This window comes from Limulus polyphemus, unplaced genomic scaffold (assembly GCF_000517525.1).
Source record: "Limulus polyphemus unplaced genomic scaffold, Limulus_polyphemus-2.1.2 Scaffold2464, whole genome shotgun sequence".
NCBI lineage: Eukaryota > Metazoa > Arthropoda > Merostomata > Xiphosura > Limulidae > Limulus > Limulus polyphemus.
The window spans coordinates 15,970-34,327 of record NW_013668074.1 but is presented as its reverse complement, the minus strand read 5'-3'; the positions used below and the strand labels follow the sequence as shown (position 1 = coordinate 34,327).

General features: G+C 34.8%; 1 protein-coding gene across 5 annotated transcripts in view; it reads left to right on the top strand.

Annotated features, from left to right (window-relative positions):
• LOC106467022 (stress response protein NST1-like) overlaps positions 1–18,358 on the top strand; it is a 28,365-nt gene that overhangs the window by 3,209 nt on the left and 6,798 nt on the right. For 4 of the 5 annotated variants that reach the window (XR_002612337.1, XR_002612336.1, XM_022395119.1 and 1 more), the window contains exons 3-4: positions 3,239–3,386; positions 14,300–14,412. Coding sequence is in view for 3 of the 5 variants with exons in the window: in XM_022395119.1 (XP_022250827.1) it covers positions 3,239–3,386; positions 14,300–14,412 (261 nt within the window). In the remaining 2 variants the exon portion in view is untranslated. Of the gene's footprint in view, positions 1–837; positions 1,170–3,238; positions 3,387–14,299; positions 14,413–18,358 lie in introns of all 5 variants that reach the window. The other variant, XM_022395121.1, reaches the window with a different exon arrangement.

The window sequence follows — 18,358 nt, the reverse complement described above, 5'->3', positions numbered from 1 at the left end:
AAAGGACTTGTATCGCTAAAGTTTCTTCGGAAAGAATATTTACGGAAAATTAACTAACGACCAGAGACGTAACAACAAGTATTAGTTCTAGTTGAGTCCTGAAGGAACTAAATTAAATATATATATATATATATCTTCTATATATATATATATATATAAGCACAAAAATATATGTGTCTGTCTGTTATCTAACTACTACTAGGTTGCTTGGTCAATCTCAACCATAAATTTGTGGGGTTAATGGGGGTCACAGCCTCATCTACTCCCATAATTACTGTTATTGACCATTTATTATTTTTGATTTAAGTTAACATTCACTAATTAATAGATGGCGTCTTTAAAGAAAAGATAAACACATTTTCTATGATCGTCAATTAAATAATAACGTGAAGATAGAGTGAGCACGTGTATCCTTAGTTCCACAGTATTACACTTTTATTTAAGAGGTCGCATGTTGGTTCACGCATCGACAGTAGTTGTAAGCAAGTGGTAGTGGTTTAATATATATCTGTGTGTATGTATAAGTAGAGTTAGTTTGTAGTTTTCTTAGTAGTCAACTTTGTGAAGTGCATACAGAAACTACATCTTTATCTAAGTTTAAGTGTGTTAAGATGCCTAAACGAGTTTTGAAGTCATTGTTTTCACGGAAATCAAAAGTAGCCAAGAGAATGGAAGAGAGAAGATTGCGAGAAACGGCAAAAGAAACTGCTGCAAGACAAGCTCAAGATAGAGAAAGGATAGCTAGAAGAAGAGCACAAGAGACAGCTGAAGAAACTGCTGCTAGACAGAGGCAAAATAGGGAAATGATAGCTAGGAGAAGAGCACAAGAGACAGCTGATGAAACTGCTGCAAGACAAGCTCGAGATAGGGAAAGGAAAGCTAGAAGAAGGGCACAAGAGACAGCTGAAGAAACTGCTGCTAGACAAGCTCGAGATCGTGAAAGGATAGCTAGAAGAAGAGCACAGGAGAAAGCTGATGAAACTGCTGCAAGACAAGAAGGAAATCGTGATAGAGAACAACCACCACCTCTTAATGTACTCCTTCAGGGAAATAATGACGAGTCTATAAGCTTTCTAACCAATATTAGAAAATATAACAGTGTTTTCCAAATGAGCTCTTTTGGAGCTGGAACTGGCATCCCAGATCCAGGATACAAAACTCTTGGTGAGGTAATAATGAATTCTATATTAATATTTTGTTAAATTGTGTTAAAGTTAGGAATTTTCAGTTAATTATCATAACATCCACCCCCACATTTTTTTTAAGTTCATAACCCAAACAAAGGACAGGTATTTCAGCTTGTAGTAAATATTCCATGTCCAGATATCACTATACTACATGGCCGGTTCAGTTATAAAACTTTAAAAAAGATGGTTTCTGCACCAAGTTAAACATGCACAACACAAATATCATCACACTAAGACATCACCTAGTGTACGTGATTGTCCATTTAATACTGCTTGTATTTATAATAATCAGAATTTACATGAATGATGTAACCAGCAGCAACAGTTTACATGAACAAAACTTGTGTAGTGTTTTTTGCTATTATTGTTAGTATTAGTTAACTGATATTTTATACTGTGTACTAGATAATTAGGGTAGGAGTAAAATAAAATACCACAGACAAAAACTTCTAAATGAACAAACTTCAGTAAATATCTTCTTTCTCTTTGTCATTAAACTTGCTCTTGGTACATGAATTTCAATGTTGCAGACCCTGATGCTGTTACCATGTGTAACAAGTGGTGTCATAATTAGTGCCATGATTCTGTTCTATAGTCCATGATGCAAAAAATTGTAATGTTGTGTACAAAATTACTGAAATTTTTTTAAAATAATGTTTAGTTTACACATAGTTACAAAATATCTGTACACTAGTATTTTCCTTAGCATTCCATCCAATTGTCATATGACAGTTGTGGAACACGTGCACTTTCTCTTAAAAGCCCTATACATTTGAACATAGCACTCTCTTGCATTTTCAATGGTTTATTATGACCTTTTACATAGTTTTGTTGATGTGATCTTATTTTGGATGATATAGAGGTCAAGATGCCAATCTGTTATTGGTTTTCTTTGCATGATGTGTAACTTATTTACATATATGTTGTGGAAAGTGACGACAGACATTGATTTGTGCATATGTTAACATTTTTGAAAACCCCAACAAAAGATAAGGTCAGTATCTAAAGTGGCATACAGTTATGACCAAACAGTTGTTTTAATAAAAGAAAATGCAATAGTAAGGTAAATTTTTGTTTTCATTATACTTCTCTTTATATGACATGAGTATAATTTGTGCAGGAGAAGTAGCACATATATCAATTTTAAAAAAATGAATAAAAAGAAATTAAGACCTTGAAATTAAGCAACTTGAGATCATTGTTAGTCCTTGCTTCCACATTTTAATGTGAGAACCATCGTGTTAAGCTTATCTCACACATGTTGCAAACCAGAAAACTGACAGAAAATTGCTTTTAATATTTTCTATAACTCACAAAAACAAATAACTGAGTTTATTTCAAGCAGTAAAACATTCACCAGAGTATAATTTTGTTTTTCATAGATAACACATTTGACATTACAGTTATCAAGTTCAGTATTAAATGTTTAAAGCTTAATACATTATCTTTTAATACTTATCACATTTTATAACCAAGATATTAAACACTTAAGTTACTTAAAAGTATATGTAAATAAAGAAGTTTGAAGAGTGGGCAAAGTTCCATTTTTATAGACCCTAATACTTTACACCCTTAACTAAATACTTTTAAATGTAAAGTATTGGACATGTTGGAATTTTCTGTAATATAACATAATGTTGTAGTTAAAAATATGTATTAGGTCCTAAGTATTAATAGTCAAAGTATAAACTGAAGTTTTTCTGTTTGCTTTGAATTATCACTCAGAAATGCAAGTTGGATCAGTTATATTCCATACAGACCTTTATGTATCTGAGGTATTTGAAGATAAATTTAGATTATAGGTACAGCCCTTAGAGGGTTACAACTGTATTTACTAATCATTACGTACATAAGGTACTTGAAGATCAAGCTTAAAATGTCTAAAACATTTATGCTAAAGTTTTAGTTTAAAGATATAAAGAAATAACACATATTTCAGAATTTTTAGTGAGGAAAAATATCATGATAACATAAATTTTGAGGTTTTTATTTGGAAGACTTGATGTTAATGCTCTTTGAGAAAGTTTAAAGTTAACATTCTTTGTGTTCAGACTTCAGTTGAATATGAAATGAGTGTCACTGATGCAGTAATGGAGGTTTTAGAAATAAAAGTTGAACCCTTTTATGATGATGAACAAAATGCTCTATTGAATATGGAACTAATGGAAAATGAAGAAAAAAACATAACATCATCTAGTGGTAAGTAAAGATTTTTATAATCTCTTGTATTTTTGTTGACTGTTCTCACCACTGAACCTTATGTTGTTGGTTTTTAATCTAACAGCATTCCATATTCTTTTCTGTTAATTAAAAATTATTTCATGTTGAATAAAGCCTTTAATTCTCTTGATGCATAGATGTGTAACAGTAATAACATCACTGTATAAGCAGTAGGATCAAAAAGGTCTTAGCCCTGTGGCTAATTTGTCTTAATTTCAGTACAAAAAGGATGTTCAACTTTGCCGATCGGCAACAAGACGTAATCGTTACAATAATTATTGCTGCAGCGTGTTGACGCAGTCTGTGTTACTTCTGTTCAACAGTATATAAATACAGGTTATAATGAGGTAATCAAAAGAAGAAAAAGAAAACAAAAAGTCAGAAAATAAACTTGGCAAGGATTTCATGTACTCTTTAATGCTTCCTATCACCACTGTGACTAATATTAAACTTGCCTATGTTCGTCAGTTTGTGACACTAATCTCAAATGGAGAAACTTCGAGCATTTAGTGCCAATACAGCAAAATGTACTCTCTTGTTTGATGTTTAAACTAACAATACAGGAAATTAGTACTCATGGTCATATCTTTTACACACTGGCCAATATAAACATTTTCTATTTAAAATCCATAATTTTATCATGTTTAATATAGATGAAAACACACTGACTATTGTGACTGGAAAAAAATCCATTGAGGTAGGTTCTGTTGCTAGCAGTAAGAGGAATATAATTTTAATATGTATTGATAGGCATATTGAGTACAAGTAAAAGGAGGTGGTTATCTCTATAAAAATCACTAACTTCTTCTCAGATGTTATTAGAATACTGTGTATGATTTTGATCTCCTTATCTAAGAAAAGATACTGACATTGGAAAGGGTTCAGATGACTACAGGATGGAAGGATTTTTTTATGAGGATAAGTTACAATATCTTTTTTTTATTTGTTGAGAAAAATAAATGTAATAGCAGACCTTGGAATTTACAAAAGTATCTGAGTTCAATAGGATCAAGGGCTGACATTTAATTTGTTTGTGTTTTTGACTATGTTGTGAAGGCAACAATATTCAATTATCATGATGATAACATGTATGAAGATGTATAGAACTGTGTGTAATATAAGGAAGTTTTTTGTTCACTTATTTGAATTCCATTGTTTAAATGCTTTTCCTACTGCAAAAGGCGTGGCATGGCCAGGTGGTTAGGGCGCTCGACTAGCAATCTGAGGGTCGCGGGTTCGAATCCCCGTCACACCAAACATGCTTGCCCTTTCAGCTGTGGGGGCATTATAATGTGACAGTCAATCCCACTATTCGTTGGTAAAAAGTAGCCCAAGAGTTGGCGGTGGGTGGTGATAACTAGCTGCTTTCCCTCTAGTCTTACACTGCTAAATTAGGGATGGCTAGCGCAGATAGCCCTTGTGTAGCTTTGCGCAAAATTCAAAACAAACAAACCTACTGCAAAATGATCAGTTATTTCTTTAGGCTTATTTCCTGGCTCACTGATCTTTACTAAGTATTATTCCCAGTCCACAAAGCCTCTTGTCTCATGGTGCTATATAGGTGTTTTTTAGTTTTAGTTTTGAAAATGAGTGTTCACCACTTTTTGCTGTTATTGCAGTAGTGAGAAGCAGGAGAAGTACAGTACAAACTTTTGAACAACACAGCACTAAGACACTGTTGTCAAATCAACAGGTATGCTAGATTCTTCACTGTTGATTGTTTTGAGAAGTTAATGTCAAACATTGTCCGATTTAAAGCAATTGTCTAGGCATAGCAGTAGAAATATCTTTGTTGAAATGATTGACCAGTTTTTTTAGCTCCTATAAAGTAAGCCTCATCACTTGCAGGAATAACTTACTTTATTAATATTATACATCCTTGGCTTTTTGATTTCCATCAATGATATAGATGAAGGATTATTTAAATTGGCTGATGATGTTACAGATTTGGGTGTTGCTGGCTGTGATTAGAATGCTACTCATTTACAAAAGGATTTGGATTATTTGTTGAGTTGGAAGAAAATGTGGCAGATGACTGTTAATTATAATTACAAAGCTGAGGTACCCATCCTTTGACCAGGTTATGAACTTCTGAAAAATTTTCATACAATTTATTTATAACATTAATATAGGATTCATTATTACCTCACCAAGAGTTTGGTATCTTGGTTCTGTGATGATAGTTCCAGCTCCAAAAGAGGTCATTTGGAAAACATTGTTATATTTTCTAATATTGGTTAGGAAATGTTTAGACTCTTCAGTATTTCCCTGAAGGAGTACATTAAGAGGTGGTGGTGATTCTCTCAAAGGTTGCAATACAACTTTGCTGTTATCACAACACAGTCCTGCCTTTTCATTGGGATACCTTTTTGTCCTGCAAAAATCACATTCTATAGATCTTCTTTCAACATCATATGTAGACTCTGAGTCAAAATCATGATTTGGATCATAATCATTAGCTGTTTTGAAATACATTCTCAGTCTCCATTCAGAAGCAGTAATCCTTCTTTGAGCTTGATATTCTTTATCTTGTTCTCTTCTAGCAGTAATTTCTGCAACCAATTATTTCACTCTTCTTCTTGTCATTCTGACCCAATTTCCTTCTTGTTTGGCAGCAGTTTCTTCAGCTGTCTCTTGTGCCCTTTTTCTAGCTATCCTTTCCCTATCTTGAGTTTGCCTTGCAGCAATTTCATCAGCTGTCTCTTGTGCCCTTTTTCTAGCTATCCTTTCCCTATCTCGAGCTTGCCTTGAAGCAGTTTCATCAGCTGTCTCTTGTGCTCTTCTTCTAGCTATCCTTTCCCTATTTCGAGCTTGTCTTGCAGCAGTTTCATCAGCTGTTTCTTGTGCTCTTCTTCTAGCTATCCTTTCCCTCTCTTGTCTCTGTCTAGCAGCAGTTTCATCAGCTGTTTCTTGTGCTCTTCTTCTAGCTATCCTTTCCCTATCTTGTCTCTGTCTCGCAGCAGTTTCATCAGCTGTTTCTTGTGCTCTTCTTCTAGCTATCCTTTCCCTATTTCGTCTCTGTCTCGCAGCAGTTTCATCAGCTGTTTCTTGTGCTCTTCTTCTAGCTATCCTTTCCCTATTTCATCTCTGTCTCGCAGCAGTTTCATCAGCTGTTTTTTGTGCTCTTCTTCTAGCTATCCTTTCCCTATTTCGTCTCTGTCTCGCAGCAGTTTCATCAGCTGTTTCTTGTGCTCTTCTTCTAGCTATCCTTTCCCTATTTCGTCTCTGTCTCGCAGCAGTTTCATCAGCTGTCTCTTGTGCTCTCCTTCTAGCTATCCTTTCCCTATCTTGAGCTTGTCTTGCAGCAGTTTCTTTTGCCATTTCTTGATACCTTCTGTGTTTGATCCTCTTGGCTATTTTTGATTTCCACGAATACAATGACTTCAAAACTCATTTGGATATCTTGACAAACTTAGGTAGGGATGTTGTTTATGTGTGCACTTCTCAAAATTGACTATTTTGGAAACCACAAAGTAACAATGCTACTTATATATATATGGACACAGATATATATTATACTAGTTACTTACAATTACTGTTGAGGCAGGAAGCAAAGCACCGCCTCTTTGAAGTAATGGTGAAACACTGTGGAACTAAGAGTACACATGTTCGCTTTGTTTTCACATGATTAATCAATTGATGATCATTGGCTGCATTATACAAAATTTAATAAATATTTTTTGGTTTAAGAATGTTGCACCATCTATTAATGTATTTAACGTTAACTTACATTAAAGATAATAAATGCTCAATAACAGCAGTAATAGGGGTGGAGGGGGTTGTGAACCTCCAATAACATGCCCTTTGTTCCAAACTATCATCCCACAAATTTTGGTTGAGATTAACCAAGCAACCTAAGTGTAGTTTGATAATGGACAGACAGACACAGAGATTTTTGTGTTTTATATATATAAATGCAAGGTAATGCATGTGGTACATCACAATTTGAATTACGAGTATAATTTTAATGGGAATGACCAACAGTGTTTTGTAATTAAAATGATTTCGTTGTTCTAACTCATCAGTCTCTTAAGCTATCCAATTAATATGTTGTTGCTAGTGGCAGGATAAATAGGATATTAAGTTGTATCTACAGAAATATTGAATAAAAATCAAAAAAGGTTATAATGTCATTGGTTAAGTCACATTTGGAGTACCATGTTCAACCTTTGGCTCCATACCTTACAAAGGATTTCCAATATATGTAACCTCTGGTCACGTGTAGGTTTTCTGATTCAGTGCTGCCCTCTGTGTGCAAACTTTCCCTCACCACTAGCCTTGAGACTTTAACCTAAACTAGTGTGATATTTCTGAGTTGTTGCATGTAAATGAGCATCCAATAACTCCCCACAATTATGGGTGGGATACACTTTCAAGTGCTGCTGGCTACCTCTATACTTCTTGTTCATTTACACCTTGATTTGGCAGTCATATGATAATGAGTTTTTTTTGCTGATGACCATTATTGAAATATGTATTGTTGTTATTTGTAGAAGTATCTAGTCATCTAAACCATTCTTGTAGAAAATTAAATTTTTAAGATTCATTTTCAAATAGTTTGTATGTGTAAATTTTGTATGGCTTTTGTTTTCCATTTGTAAATTCTGAAGTTACTGTAACTTCCACTCTGTCTGGTGTGGAGAGCAAAAAGTAAGAGACAAACAACTAGAATGATATCAGGTTCCTCTTTGTCTGTTGAAAAGGTGATAGCTATTGTGCAATGGGAGATGGATTCTTTCATGTGGCCCAGACCTTCCTCTAAGCCTGATATAGATATCCCTCTTTCTGTCAATCCAGTTTGTGATGACATGGATTTTGACAGTCATTTCCTACTACCTACCTTTACCAATACTTCTACCAGTACTATCTTGGATATTTTTAGGACTTCTTCTTTCTTTTCTTTGGTATGGTTTCTCTGGCTTGTTACATATTTTCTCTATTTCCTGTGTTATATAATTCCTCTCCTTCCCTTCTCTATTCAAGCCTTTCTTCTGACTATTATGTTTTTTCTTCCTCACCAGATATTCAGGTTCATGCTAAACAACTTTTATCCCAACCTTGTTCTGTCGCTGGCATGCATTGTACTTCTTCCCTGGTTGACATATTTGCTTTAGCTTATCATCAGGCTGATTTTCCTTTTTTGGACTCCCAAACTTTGAGGTTTCTTTAGGCTCAGGTTTTGAAATCCACTTCTTCTGTTTGACTTCCTCAGGCTCAATTTTCCTGCCTTCATCTTTCACTCACTACCCTTTTGTGCTATCCTTCCTCCATTCACATTTTTTCTGAGGCAATCCAATGTCCCCCTGAGGAGGTTTCTGTGGATACCCATTTCTTTATCTTCACTATTTGGCATGTTCATCTTCCTTGGCTTTTTCACCTCTTATGTGGTTGCTCTGTTACTGGGATTTGTTGGGGAGGAACATCCTTTTTGTTCAGGTGTGTTTACCTCCCTTTTGTCTCAAGGACCTTTGTCTGGCTCTGTTGTTCCACCAGAGAGTTTTTGTTGAAGTTCCTGATTCTCTAAAATCATGGATGGAGGCCACCAACCAAAATTGTGGCTCCATGTCTGCCATTTGCAGCTGACCATTGGGTACTACAAGTTTGATTTTTTCACTCCTCTTCCATTGTTTTCCTTGTTTATTATATTCTATTTGTTGTTCTCAAGAAAACTGGGTATTAGCATCTGATCATTCACATCTCAGTCAGTTTCTTGACCTTCCTCGGTTTACCATGGAGAGTTTTCTCATCCTCTGGTGGTCTTTTGCACCAGGGGTTTGGATGATCAAGGTGGAAGTCTTTCATGCTTATCTTCATATTTTTGTCTTGCCTGCATCAAGACTTTACCTTTGGATTGTTCATTGAGATTGGGTTTATCAATTCCTCACTTTCTCTTTTGGCTTTGTGCTAGCTATGCACATATTTTGTCATATAGCGTGTACTTTTGCTCCTTACAATTATGGCTTGGGATTGTGGCTTCACCATTATATAGAGGGCTGGTTTCTTTTCACTCCATCTCAACCGGCCTCCTTTAGTAGGCAGCTTGTCCTGGTTGGTTGGTCAAGCTGGAGAAGTCTAATGCCCTCTCAATATCTGATTCATTTGGGTGTGATATTCAGTTCACATCTTAGCAGAGCTCAGCCTTTCCACTTCATTTGAGAGACATGGAGCAGTTGGTTTCCACTTCTGTTTTTATGTGGGAGGTTCTCTCTCTTTTTGGGACTTGAGCTTTCATGGAATCCCTTACTCTCTTGGGCCATGCTCATATGCATCTTTTGCAGTGGACACTGCATGATCAGTGGAACCTCTCATGGGAAACCTTGTCATCCCCTATCCATCTTCATTCTTCCCTGTAAACCAGTTTTTCCCTTTGACTTAACAGAATTAATACTAAAAAAGATGTTTCTTTTTACAGATACTTCCATGAAGGGGTGAGGTGCTTGTGTCAACTCTTGGGAGATTTTGGGTTGATGGTTCCCAAATGAATTGACCCGTCATATAAATCTCTTGGAACTTTTAGTGAGTTGATGGGCTGTGGATGAATTTTCTACAGTTGTACAAGGTTATTTAATCCATATAGACAACTCAACTGTGGTATCCTATATCATTCACTTTGGAGCACTTGGTCTTGCTCTCTCTGCTTCCATATCCTTGACCTCCTTTTCTGGACTGATTCTCTACAATTCTGACTGGTAACTTGTCATGTTCTGGGTACCTTGAATTTTGTCATGGATTGTTTCTCGAGGCCTGACATGATATTTTCAATGGAGTGGTCCCTCAATCCTTAGGTTTTTCACTAGCTTTGCTCTCATTTGGGAACCCTCTCATCAGTGCCTTTGCCCATTTATAACAATGCCAGAATTCCCTTTTTCCGTTCTACATTCATTCTCTCTTAGCTGTTTCTTTTTACTTATCTCCCTATTTGTCTCCTTCATCATTCAGGAAACTCCATAGTTGGTCCTTCCTGTGGCGTCCTGTTGGCTGGCTCAAACATAGTTTACTCTATTGAGCCTGTTATTGTTATGCTCTGTAATAGAAGTGAATAAAAATAACATGACTTAACCATGACTGAAAGGGGTGTAAGGTTTTTGTTATCATGTCATATGATGTTTCATTTCTGGTATTTGTATAACAAAATCATTCAGACCAAGATTGTGAAAGGTTTTGATTAGTTTATTATTAGTAAGCACCCTTTAGTTGTAACTTGAAAAAATGTACTTTAATTACATAATACTGACATGCATTGATTTTATGCACATGTTGTATGGTTTGCTTTATTGCACTGAAAAAAAACGAAAAAAAAAACTACTGGATGAAATAGCTTGGAACTTCAGAATTATATTCTACAGATTATGTGGCTTTTACAAGTAAGACATTTTTATTAGTGATATTTGCATGAATTTGGATGTTTGACATTTCAAAAATATTTCATTGTAATATGTTTTTTATGAATCAATTAAAATTACCTATCTTTGTTGTAGATTTTAATTACTGAGTTTTATATCATATTACATTCTTTTAAAATTGTCGAATAAAGTAAATTATATTTTTGTTGTTAATCAAAAAACAAAACACAAAGTATCACTGAGTTCATAATCACTGACATAAAATAAAAATAATATATATTGTTATAATAATCATGCCTACTGTTCAAAATTTTTAGATCAGAATGTTTTATTTAATACTTGTGGTAAGTTGTATGTTCCAAAACATACATACCTCCACTGACACTTATAGCTATTTCTCGATCTTCATTTTTGCCATCTAAACATCATGTTTGCTTGCTCCAGTCCTTATACTCCACTCGACTGCCCTCAGCAATATCTAATTTGCAAAAGTTTACACCTACCCTCATACACCCTCCATGCAGGTACTTGTATAAGCACTGTATACATTGAAAATATAACCACTTTTTCTCGACAAAGAGCTAGAGCTAGGAGTTATGTTTTATGGTTAACATTTTCTTTTGAAGCATTTTGACAGTAGTCTGGTGTGTTTTTTTTCCATTGCCGATATTTCATTGGCTTTCTTTTGCAGTTCAAAAAAAAATTTCCGGGTATGAATTCCCATGCAATGGTTTCTGGCAGGGGGTTTAACCAGACCTCATCCATTCCTCTGTTGTGTGATGGTAGTCAGCAGTCAAGGCCATCCGTGACTTGATTCAGGATAAGTTGGAGTCCTTCATGCGGCTCGGGAGTTCAGAGTTGGCTTTTTATCATGAACCTGAATATACTGGAATATGCTGTTTTCTGCTCCGTCTTTCACTAGAGCTGCCTCTACTGAGGGCTCATCTGATTGGCCACCTTCTGCTTCTTTTCTGCAGTTAGTTATTTGAGTTTGTGAAACTTTGAAGATTCACCCTCTTGCTTTTGACCGTGTATGCTGGGATGTTTACAATGCAATTACGAGAGAGTATTGCTATGCCTTGCTCCCCTCATTTATCAGAACAACATGCCCTGGCTTAACATCGTTTAGCTGTAGTATATTTGGACATTCAACAGTTTGATTTATTTTTGGATCTATGGGGTTCCAGGTTAGAACCTGTTATCCTCTTACCATATCTCCATTTTCGAAGATTCATATAACTCTTACTACTGTATTGTGATACTCCTCTTTGTGATTTCCGGGAGTCGTCTCTTTTTCAATCTTACTAATTTGCTAGAGCCCCTGAAACTTTTAAAGCCCAATTTTATATGGCACATTTGCAGTTTCCTTATTGTCATTGGCTGCTCACCTCTCCTCTATTCCAACGAGTAATTCTGGAGGATCGATCATTTGTGTCTCGCGGCCCCCCACCTTCGACACCTTTTCCTATTGGTTTACAGAATCGGTTCTGTCCATATTCTCGGGGATCTCCAGAAGGTTGAGATGGCACCAGTGGCATTGGTGTTTACCCATTAAGAAGTTCGATCCTGTTCATCCAGGATTCTATTCTCGTCTTTTTCTGGTAACCAAGAACACTAGAGATTGGTGTTTTATCATCAATCTGCCTCGACTCAATCTCTTCCTACAGCCTCCTTGTTTCAAGTCTTTCCTTCAACTTCAATGGCACTTCACACCTGATCTTTGGATGACCAAGTTTGATGTTACAGACGCCTATCTTCACCTTTCCATAGCACAGTCTTTTTAGTCAATTTCTACATTTTTTTGCACAAGGACCACATGTAACAGTTCCAAGCTCTCCCTTTTGGACTTGGTTCAGCACCATATGTTTTCTGCCGAGTAGTACGGGCCTTTGAGCAGCATCTTCATTTTCTGGGTCTGTGCACACATTGCTATTTGGAAGATTGACTTCTCTTGGCACCAACCTGTCACCTATTCACACTACATTCACAGATTTCCCTTTCCAGTGCCAGAAGGATGGACTTCATATCAGGTTGGAAAAATTCATTCTCTCACCAACTCCATACATGGTCCGTCTTGGGGCGTTTTTCAATGCACTTTGAGTCGAGCTCAACCTTCTCCCCTCAGACTTTACGCTAGGGAAGGGATTGTCAGGCATTTGCTTATGTCACCTTCTCCCACTGCATGGATGGTTCTATCTGTTTTGGGGATTTGGGCTTCCCTAGAATCTCTCATACCATTGGATCAGGCTCATATTAGATCCTTTCAGTGGCCATTTCATGAGCAGTGGCTCACGCATACCAATCCTTTGGATCACACTGTCTCTTTGCTTGAACAATTTGCAGATCTCAAGTATTGGCCAGACAGGAACAACACAAATATCAGGATCTGGATACCACCTTCTCATGTGGAAATCCATCTCTTCATGGATGGAGTGCCTTTCTTCTGGGGTAGACATTCCAAGGAATTTAGACTGACTACAAATTCTATCTCATAGCTCTGTCATCTTTTGACCGATTTGAGATCTAATTACAGTTTTGGATTCAGGAGGCCAAACCTTTCTGATTGGTGTACTTGACCATGCCCAAGGTCTCATAGATTAATTTACTCTAATCCTGCCACTGCTATTGAGGATTTCCTCTTGCTTTATCTGACTGTCTAAAGTGGTTCTATGACTTGTAATTTTATGTGTAGTTTGTTTATCACTCATCTGAGGGTGTCTCTCAAATACCTTAGAAGATTTATTATATGGTTGTTAAAGGTATATATGAATAAATAGTTGGTATTGCATGTATTGTTTACCCACCCCATTCCTACTATACATTATAACATACTTATGATATATTTTGAATTTCATTTTGGCAATTTATGTTGCTTAATTAAGTAGTTAAATACTACAAGGCCAAGCATTTATCCTATTATTGTGATATTTATGCAAAGTTTTGCTGAAGTGGAAGTTTTATTGGTTTTTATAGTTCAAAGAAACTGAAAAAGATATGTAGCCTATGCATTTTCTAAGCTGAGATATAAGCAGTTGCCTCACAACATGATAGCTGTGGTTGATAAACAGTGACTGGCTAAAAATATCAAAAATTACACTTGTATTTAAGTTATATAGACCTATTATCACTCTTTTGTTCAAAACTATTGTGACTTCTAGGGTACTATCAATGCCATATTATGCTTAGGAAATTCATAAAAGTTATGATTTTATTAGGAGCATGCAAGAATGAGCCCAAAATCAAAACTTGCAAATTATTTAAATCTTTAAGTATAAAATTAAATAAATAAACCTTTTTAATGAAGGTTTTGAAGTTTTGTTTTTTTTATGTGTGGAAAAATGACGATAAGTTGATTTTCAGTACTTTTTTATATTTATGTTTTTACCCTCAAGGTGGACTGTAATCATCCAGGTGTGAAAAAGTTAAATTAGGTAAAAACACATTAGCTGTATCATGGTACATTTTATAACAAGGTTTCTTTTATAATTTAATGATGTTTAAAGCATCACTGTATGTTCTATTAAAGATAAAAATATGTTATACCTTTAGCAACTGTGGAAGCTTTGTCCTTATGTAAAGGGGCTTCACATGCTGTCCATAGGTCTGTTGTACCAGAAGAGGGACAAGAAAATAACTGTGTTGAAGTAACACGAAAAACTGAGGTAACTTGTAGAATAAAAACTTTTACAGTTTTCTGTTTTGGGAAAAGTGGCTCCATTCATGAATTGTTGACAGAATATGTGTATTCATTATTGTAGCTTAATAATAATTTTTAAAAATTAAATTGCCTATGTTGCTTCTAGTCAATGCTTTAACAGCTTGCTGAGTCAAAGTGCACATGCTTTGACTCTTTACAGTATTACATTCAAAATTTAATTAAAACTACTTTATTATTAGTGTGATGCAAACAAAATTTATAATTAAAATTTTTATATTATCTCAGTTTTGAATTCTTAATTTAAAAAGGAAACCTTAAAAAATTACCAAACTTTATTTCTTTTGTGTTACTTGATATATCTGAACTCTGAATTCTCAGAATTCAATAATAGGCTTCTAGAGCTTCCAATTAATTAGAAAAATTAAGCATAATTACAAGCAATAATGTAACAAATGTGAGTCTCCAAAAAATAATTCACGTAGCTTTCAAACATACATCCTAGAACACAAAAAATATATTAGTCACTAGATTAGGATGTCTCAAATGTATTATAATGTAGCTGCCCTTCTAACTACACTATAAATAGATTTAAAAAATTCCATCAGATGTTCAGATTATGAAAATTTTAACATCAAGAAACTACAGCAAACTGTTATTCTATGGGTGCCAAAACCTTCGCTGTAATAAGCATTTTATAGAAAGAACCTGCTCTTTCTCTTTGTTAAAATATATCCATCAACCCTGTATTTAGAGAGAGAGGGGAAGGACTCTTTAGATGAGTCTGATATGTCAGTAAATTAAATAGATAGGAGGCTCAAATGTACACATGAAGTACAAGTATACTTCATACACATGAAGTATAATATTATTTCTGATACAATACATAATTTCAAGTCACAGCTAGCTTTTTGGATTCAGTACTGGCCTCTATGTGCATACTTATTAACTTTCCACACAGTAGTGACAGGGTCGTGATCCCCAGTGTACTGGGGAACAATAAACAGACAAGAATACAAATCTATAGATGGGTGAGAAGCTTTTGATACCATTCTTGGCCAAAAGGTCTGACACCACATTAGAGAAATCCTGGTAGAAGACAGAATCCCCTGTAGGAGGGAAAAGAAAGGGAACAAGTAGACAAAAGGGGAGGAGAGGAAAAAGAAAGGGTACAACCAATAGATAGAACCTGTAGTACTCCACTGTGAACTACAAAAGGAATCCATGGAACCACAAATCAAGCCAGATGGGCCCCACTGTTCCTGAGCCCAGATGGTAGTCACTGACAAGACTGTTGGTGCTGTAACCTACAGATAATGGAATCACGAATGGTAGAAGAGGAATGGGATAGAAGAACAGGGAGCAGAAATTATTTATGAGGAAGGGAACACAACTTGAAAAGAAGAAGCTTGGGAAAGACGGAACACAAAGGAAGTTGAGGAAAAATGTTGCTGCACAACCTCAGGTTTTCTATTGGTGGAGGGTTGTTGCATGTTCATTTGCCTACAATATGGAAGCGTGATATTGGGTGGGAGCCTCAAGTCTAGTGGTCAGCAAAAAAACTTTGCATGTAGAGGGCAGAACTGAATCAGAAAAGCTAGATGTAAGCATCTATCAGAAATACATTTTTAGTTTTGGAAAATGTTTAATAAAAGTCAAGTTGATGCATCTATTCTTGAAATTCATTTTCTTTTCCCACACTAAAATCATCATTGTTACTCTCACTGAATCCTAAAAGAGCCTCATCTTCTTGTAACTCACCAGGTGGCTCAATTTTCACTTTAACCAAACTGTTCTGCAATATACAAATCACACTAAATGGATCAATAACAAACAAACAGAACTGTTATTACAGTAACCAAACACATGTCTTCTCATCTAGTGAGTTTACTTGTGCAGTTCTCTGTACAAACATTCTGTATTGCCTATCAATTTAGTTTCATAAATGATTCATATTCAATAATGAATAATTTACTGATAAATAAAAGTCAAAACATCTTTTTGGAATCGGCATTCTTGAATATGTGTGTTTGGATTGATATCTGTACTTACCAAATGTACCTTCTTTCATTAAATTAACTGTTAATTAATTGATACAGAATTAACTTCATGGTAAAAAGATGAAAATTTTCTTTAATAAACTTGGCCAACTATATCTTCCAAGAAAATTACACCTGATTGATGAGATTACCTTGGTTACAGAAATATTTCATGTGGATTTTAAGTTTAGTAATAAACCAAAACTCTGTTAGTTAAAGATCAACTAAAGTAAGAGTCATGCATCTATCAGTTGTAATTGCAGGAGGATGCAGAAGCTGTGGTTTTGCAGTGTACCCTATAGTCAACCATTTTGTAATTTGTTTGTTTTTCCTTTTTTGTGTAGCTTAATAACAATTATGGATGTATTATAAATTATTTGGTGTAATGATGAGTATAAATTAATTCCATGCATTATTTTATCAATTTTAAAACAACAGTCATTAGCTTTTACAGCTTTATTGTTCATTATCTAATGAATTGTTAGGCTGTTGGTAAGCAGTACATACAAAAACACCTTAGCAAATGGCTCTGTGGTATAAAAAAATGTTATGTGAAAAGCACACTACTGCCCCTTGCATGGTTTCCATAATCCATAACTGAGAAATGTTATTTGGATCCTTGAGAATAATAAAACTGCAATTCAGATGCCTTTGATAATTTAATGGTTTTATAAGATTGTTAACAATTCTGGAAAGCTTATTTTTCATGAAAAAGAATATTGATAAAATAAAGATTACCTAGAGAATGAGCTTATGTGGAATCAATAGTTACATCATCAACTTGTTAATAAAAATAACCATTAAAGACAAAATTTCATACCTTAATTGCAAAATTTATTGATCTCAAAAATACAGCTTATGGAAACACATTACTTATTTAAATTGTGATTAAAAAGTTAAGCTTGCACTTAAGTGTATGATTTTATTGTTAATGAGTCACATTATGATTTATAAATGTGGGTCTGTTCTTACTTTTTAAAATATTAACCAAGTTTATGTATGATGTTTTTATCAACTAATATAATTATGTCCTTCTATTTGTAGATCCAGAGATTTCCATGAACAACCATTGTGGAAGATGATTTCCTGGTTGTAATGATATGAGAAGCTTCTGATAGAAAGAACAGCAGTTCTCAGAACCTAAGGTCTGAAGAAGAATTTAACAAAACATTTTCTACAGAAAATAACATAAAAAGATGTGAGAATATGTACACTGGAGATGAATCATACAGTTGTGTTTTGTGTGGTAAGACATTTAGTAACAACAGAATCTGAGGATACATACTGAGGAGAAACAATATAGTTGTTTTGTGTGTTCTAAAGAAGGTGATTGCAAGGATAAATTTGAAATAAATCAGAGGATTCACACTGGGGAGAGACAGTACAGTTGTGAAGCATGTGATAAAAACTTTTGAGAAACATTTAACCTAAAAATACTTCAATATATACACACTTGAGAGAAACCATATAGCTGTTTAGTGTGTGGCAAAGAATTTGGAACAAATAGTCACTTAAAAATACATCTGAAGATACACACTGGAGAAAAATCACACAGTTGTGTTGTGTGTGTAGAATTTGGAAGGAAAAGTGACCTGAAAAGCCATCAGCTGATACACATTGGAGAAAAGCTGTATAAATTGTCAAATCTACCGAACCCATACAGAGATTCGTTAGTGAAAATAACAGATAAAATATGAAGTTTTTTTCGTAAGAAATGTTTGATAACTATCTGGACGTTATAAAGATTTTGTGTGTGAAATTTGAAAATTTTTCAGATGCATAAAAGTGTTTTTATTCTTAAAGTGAATATTACTTTGCATGATATATAGGCAAGATTCGAAAAGAAAGAAAAAGAGATGAGAAAAAAATTGCTTTATAAACTATAAGACTTGATAAAAAAATTTATATTTTGCA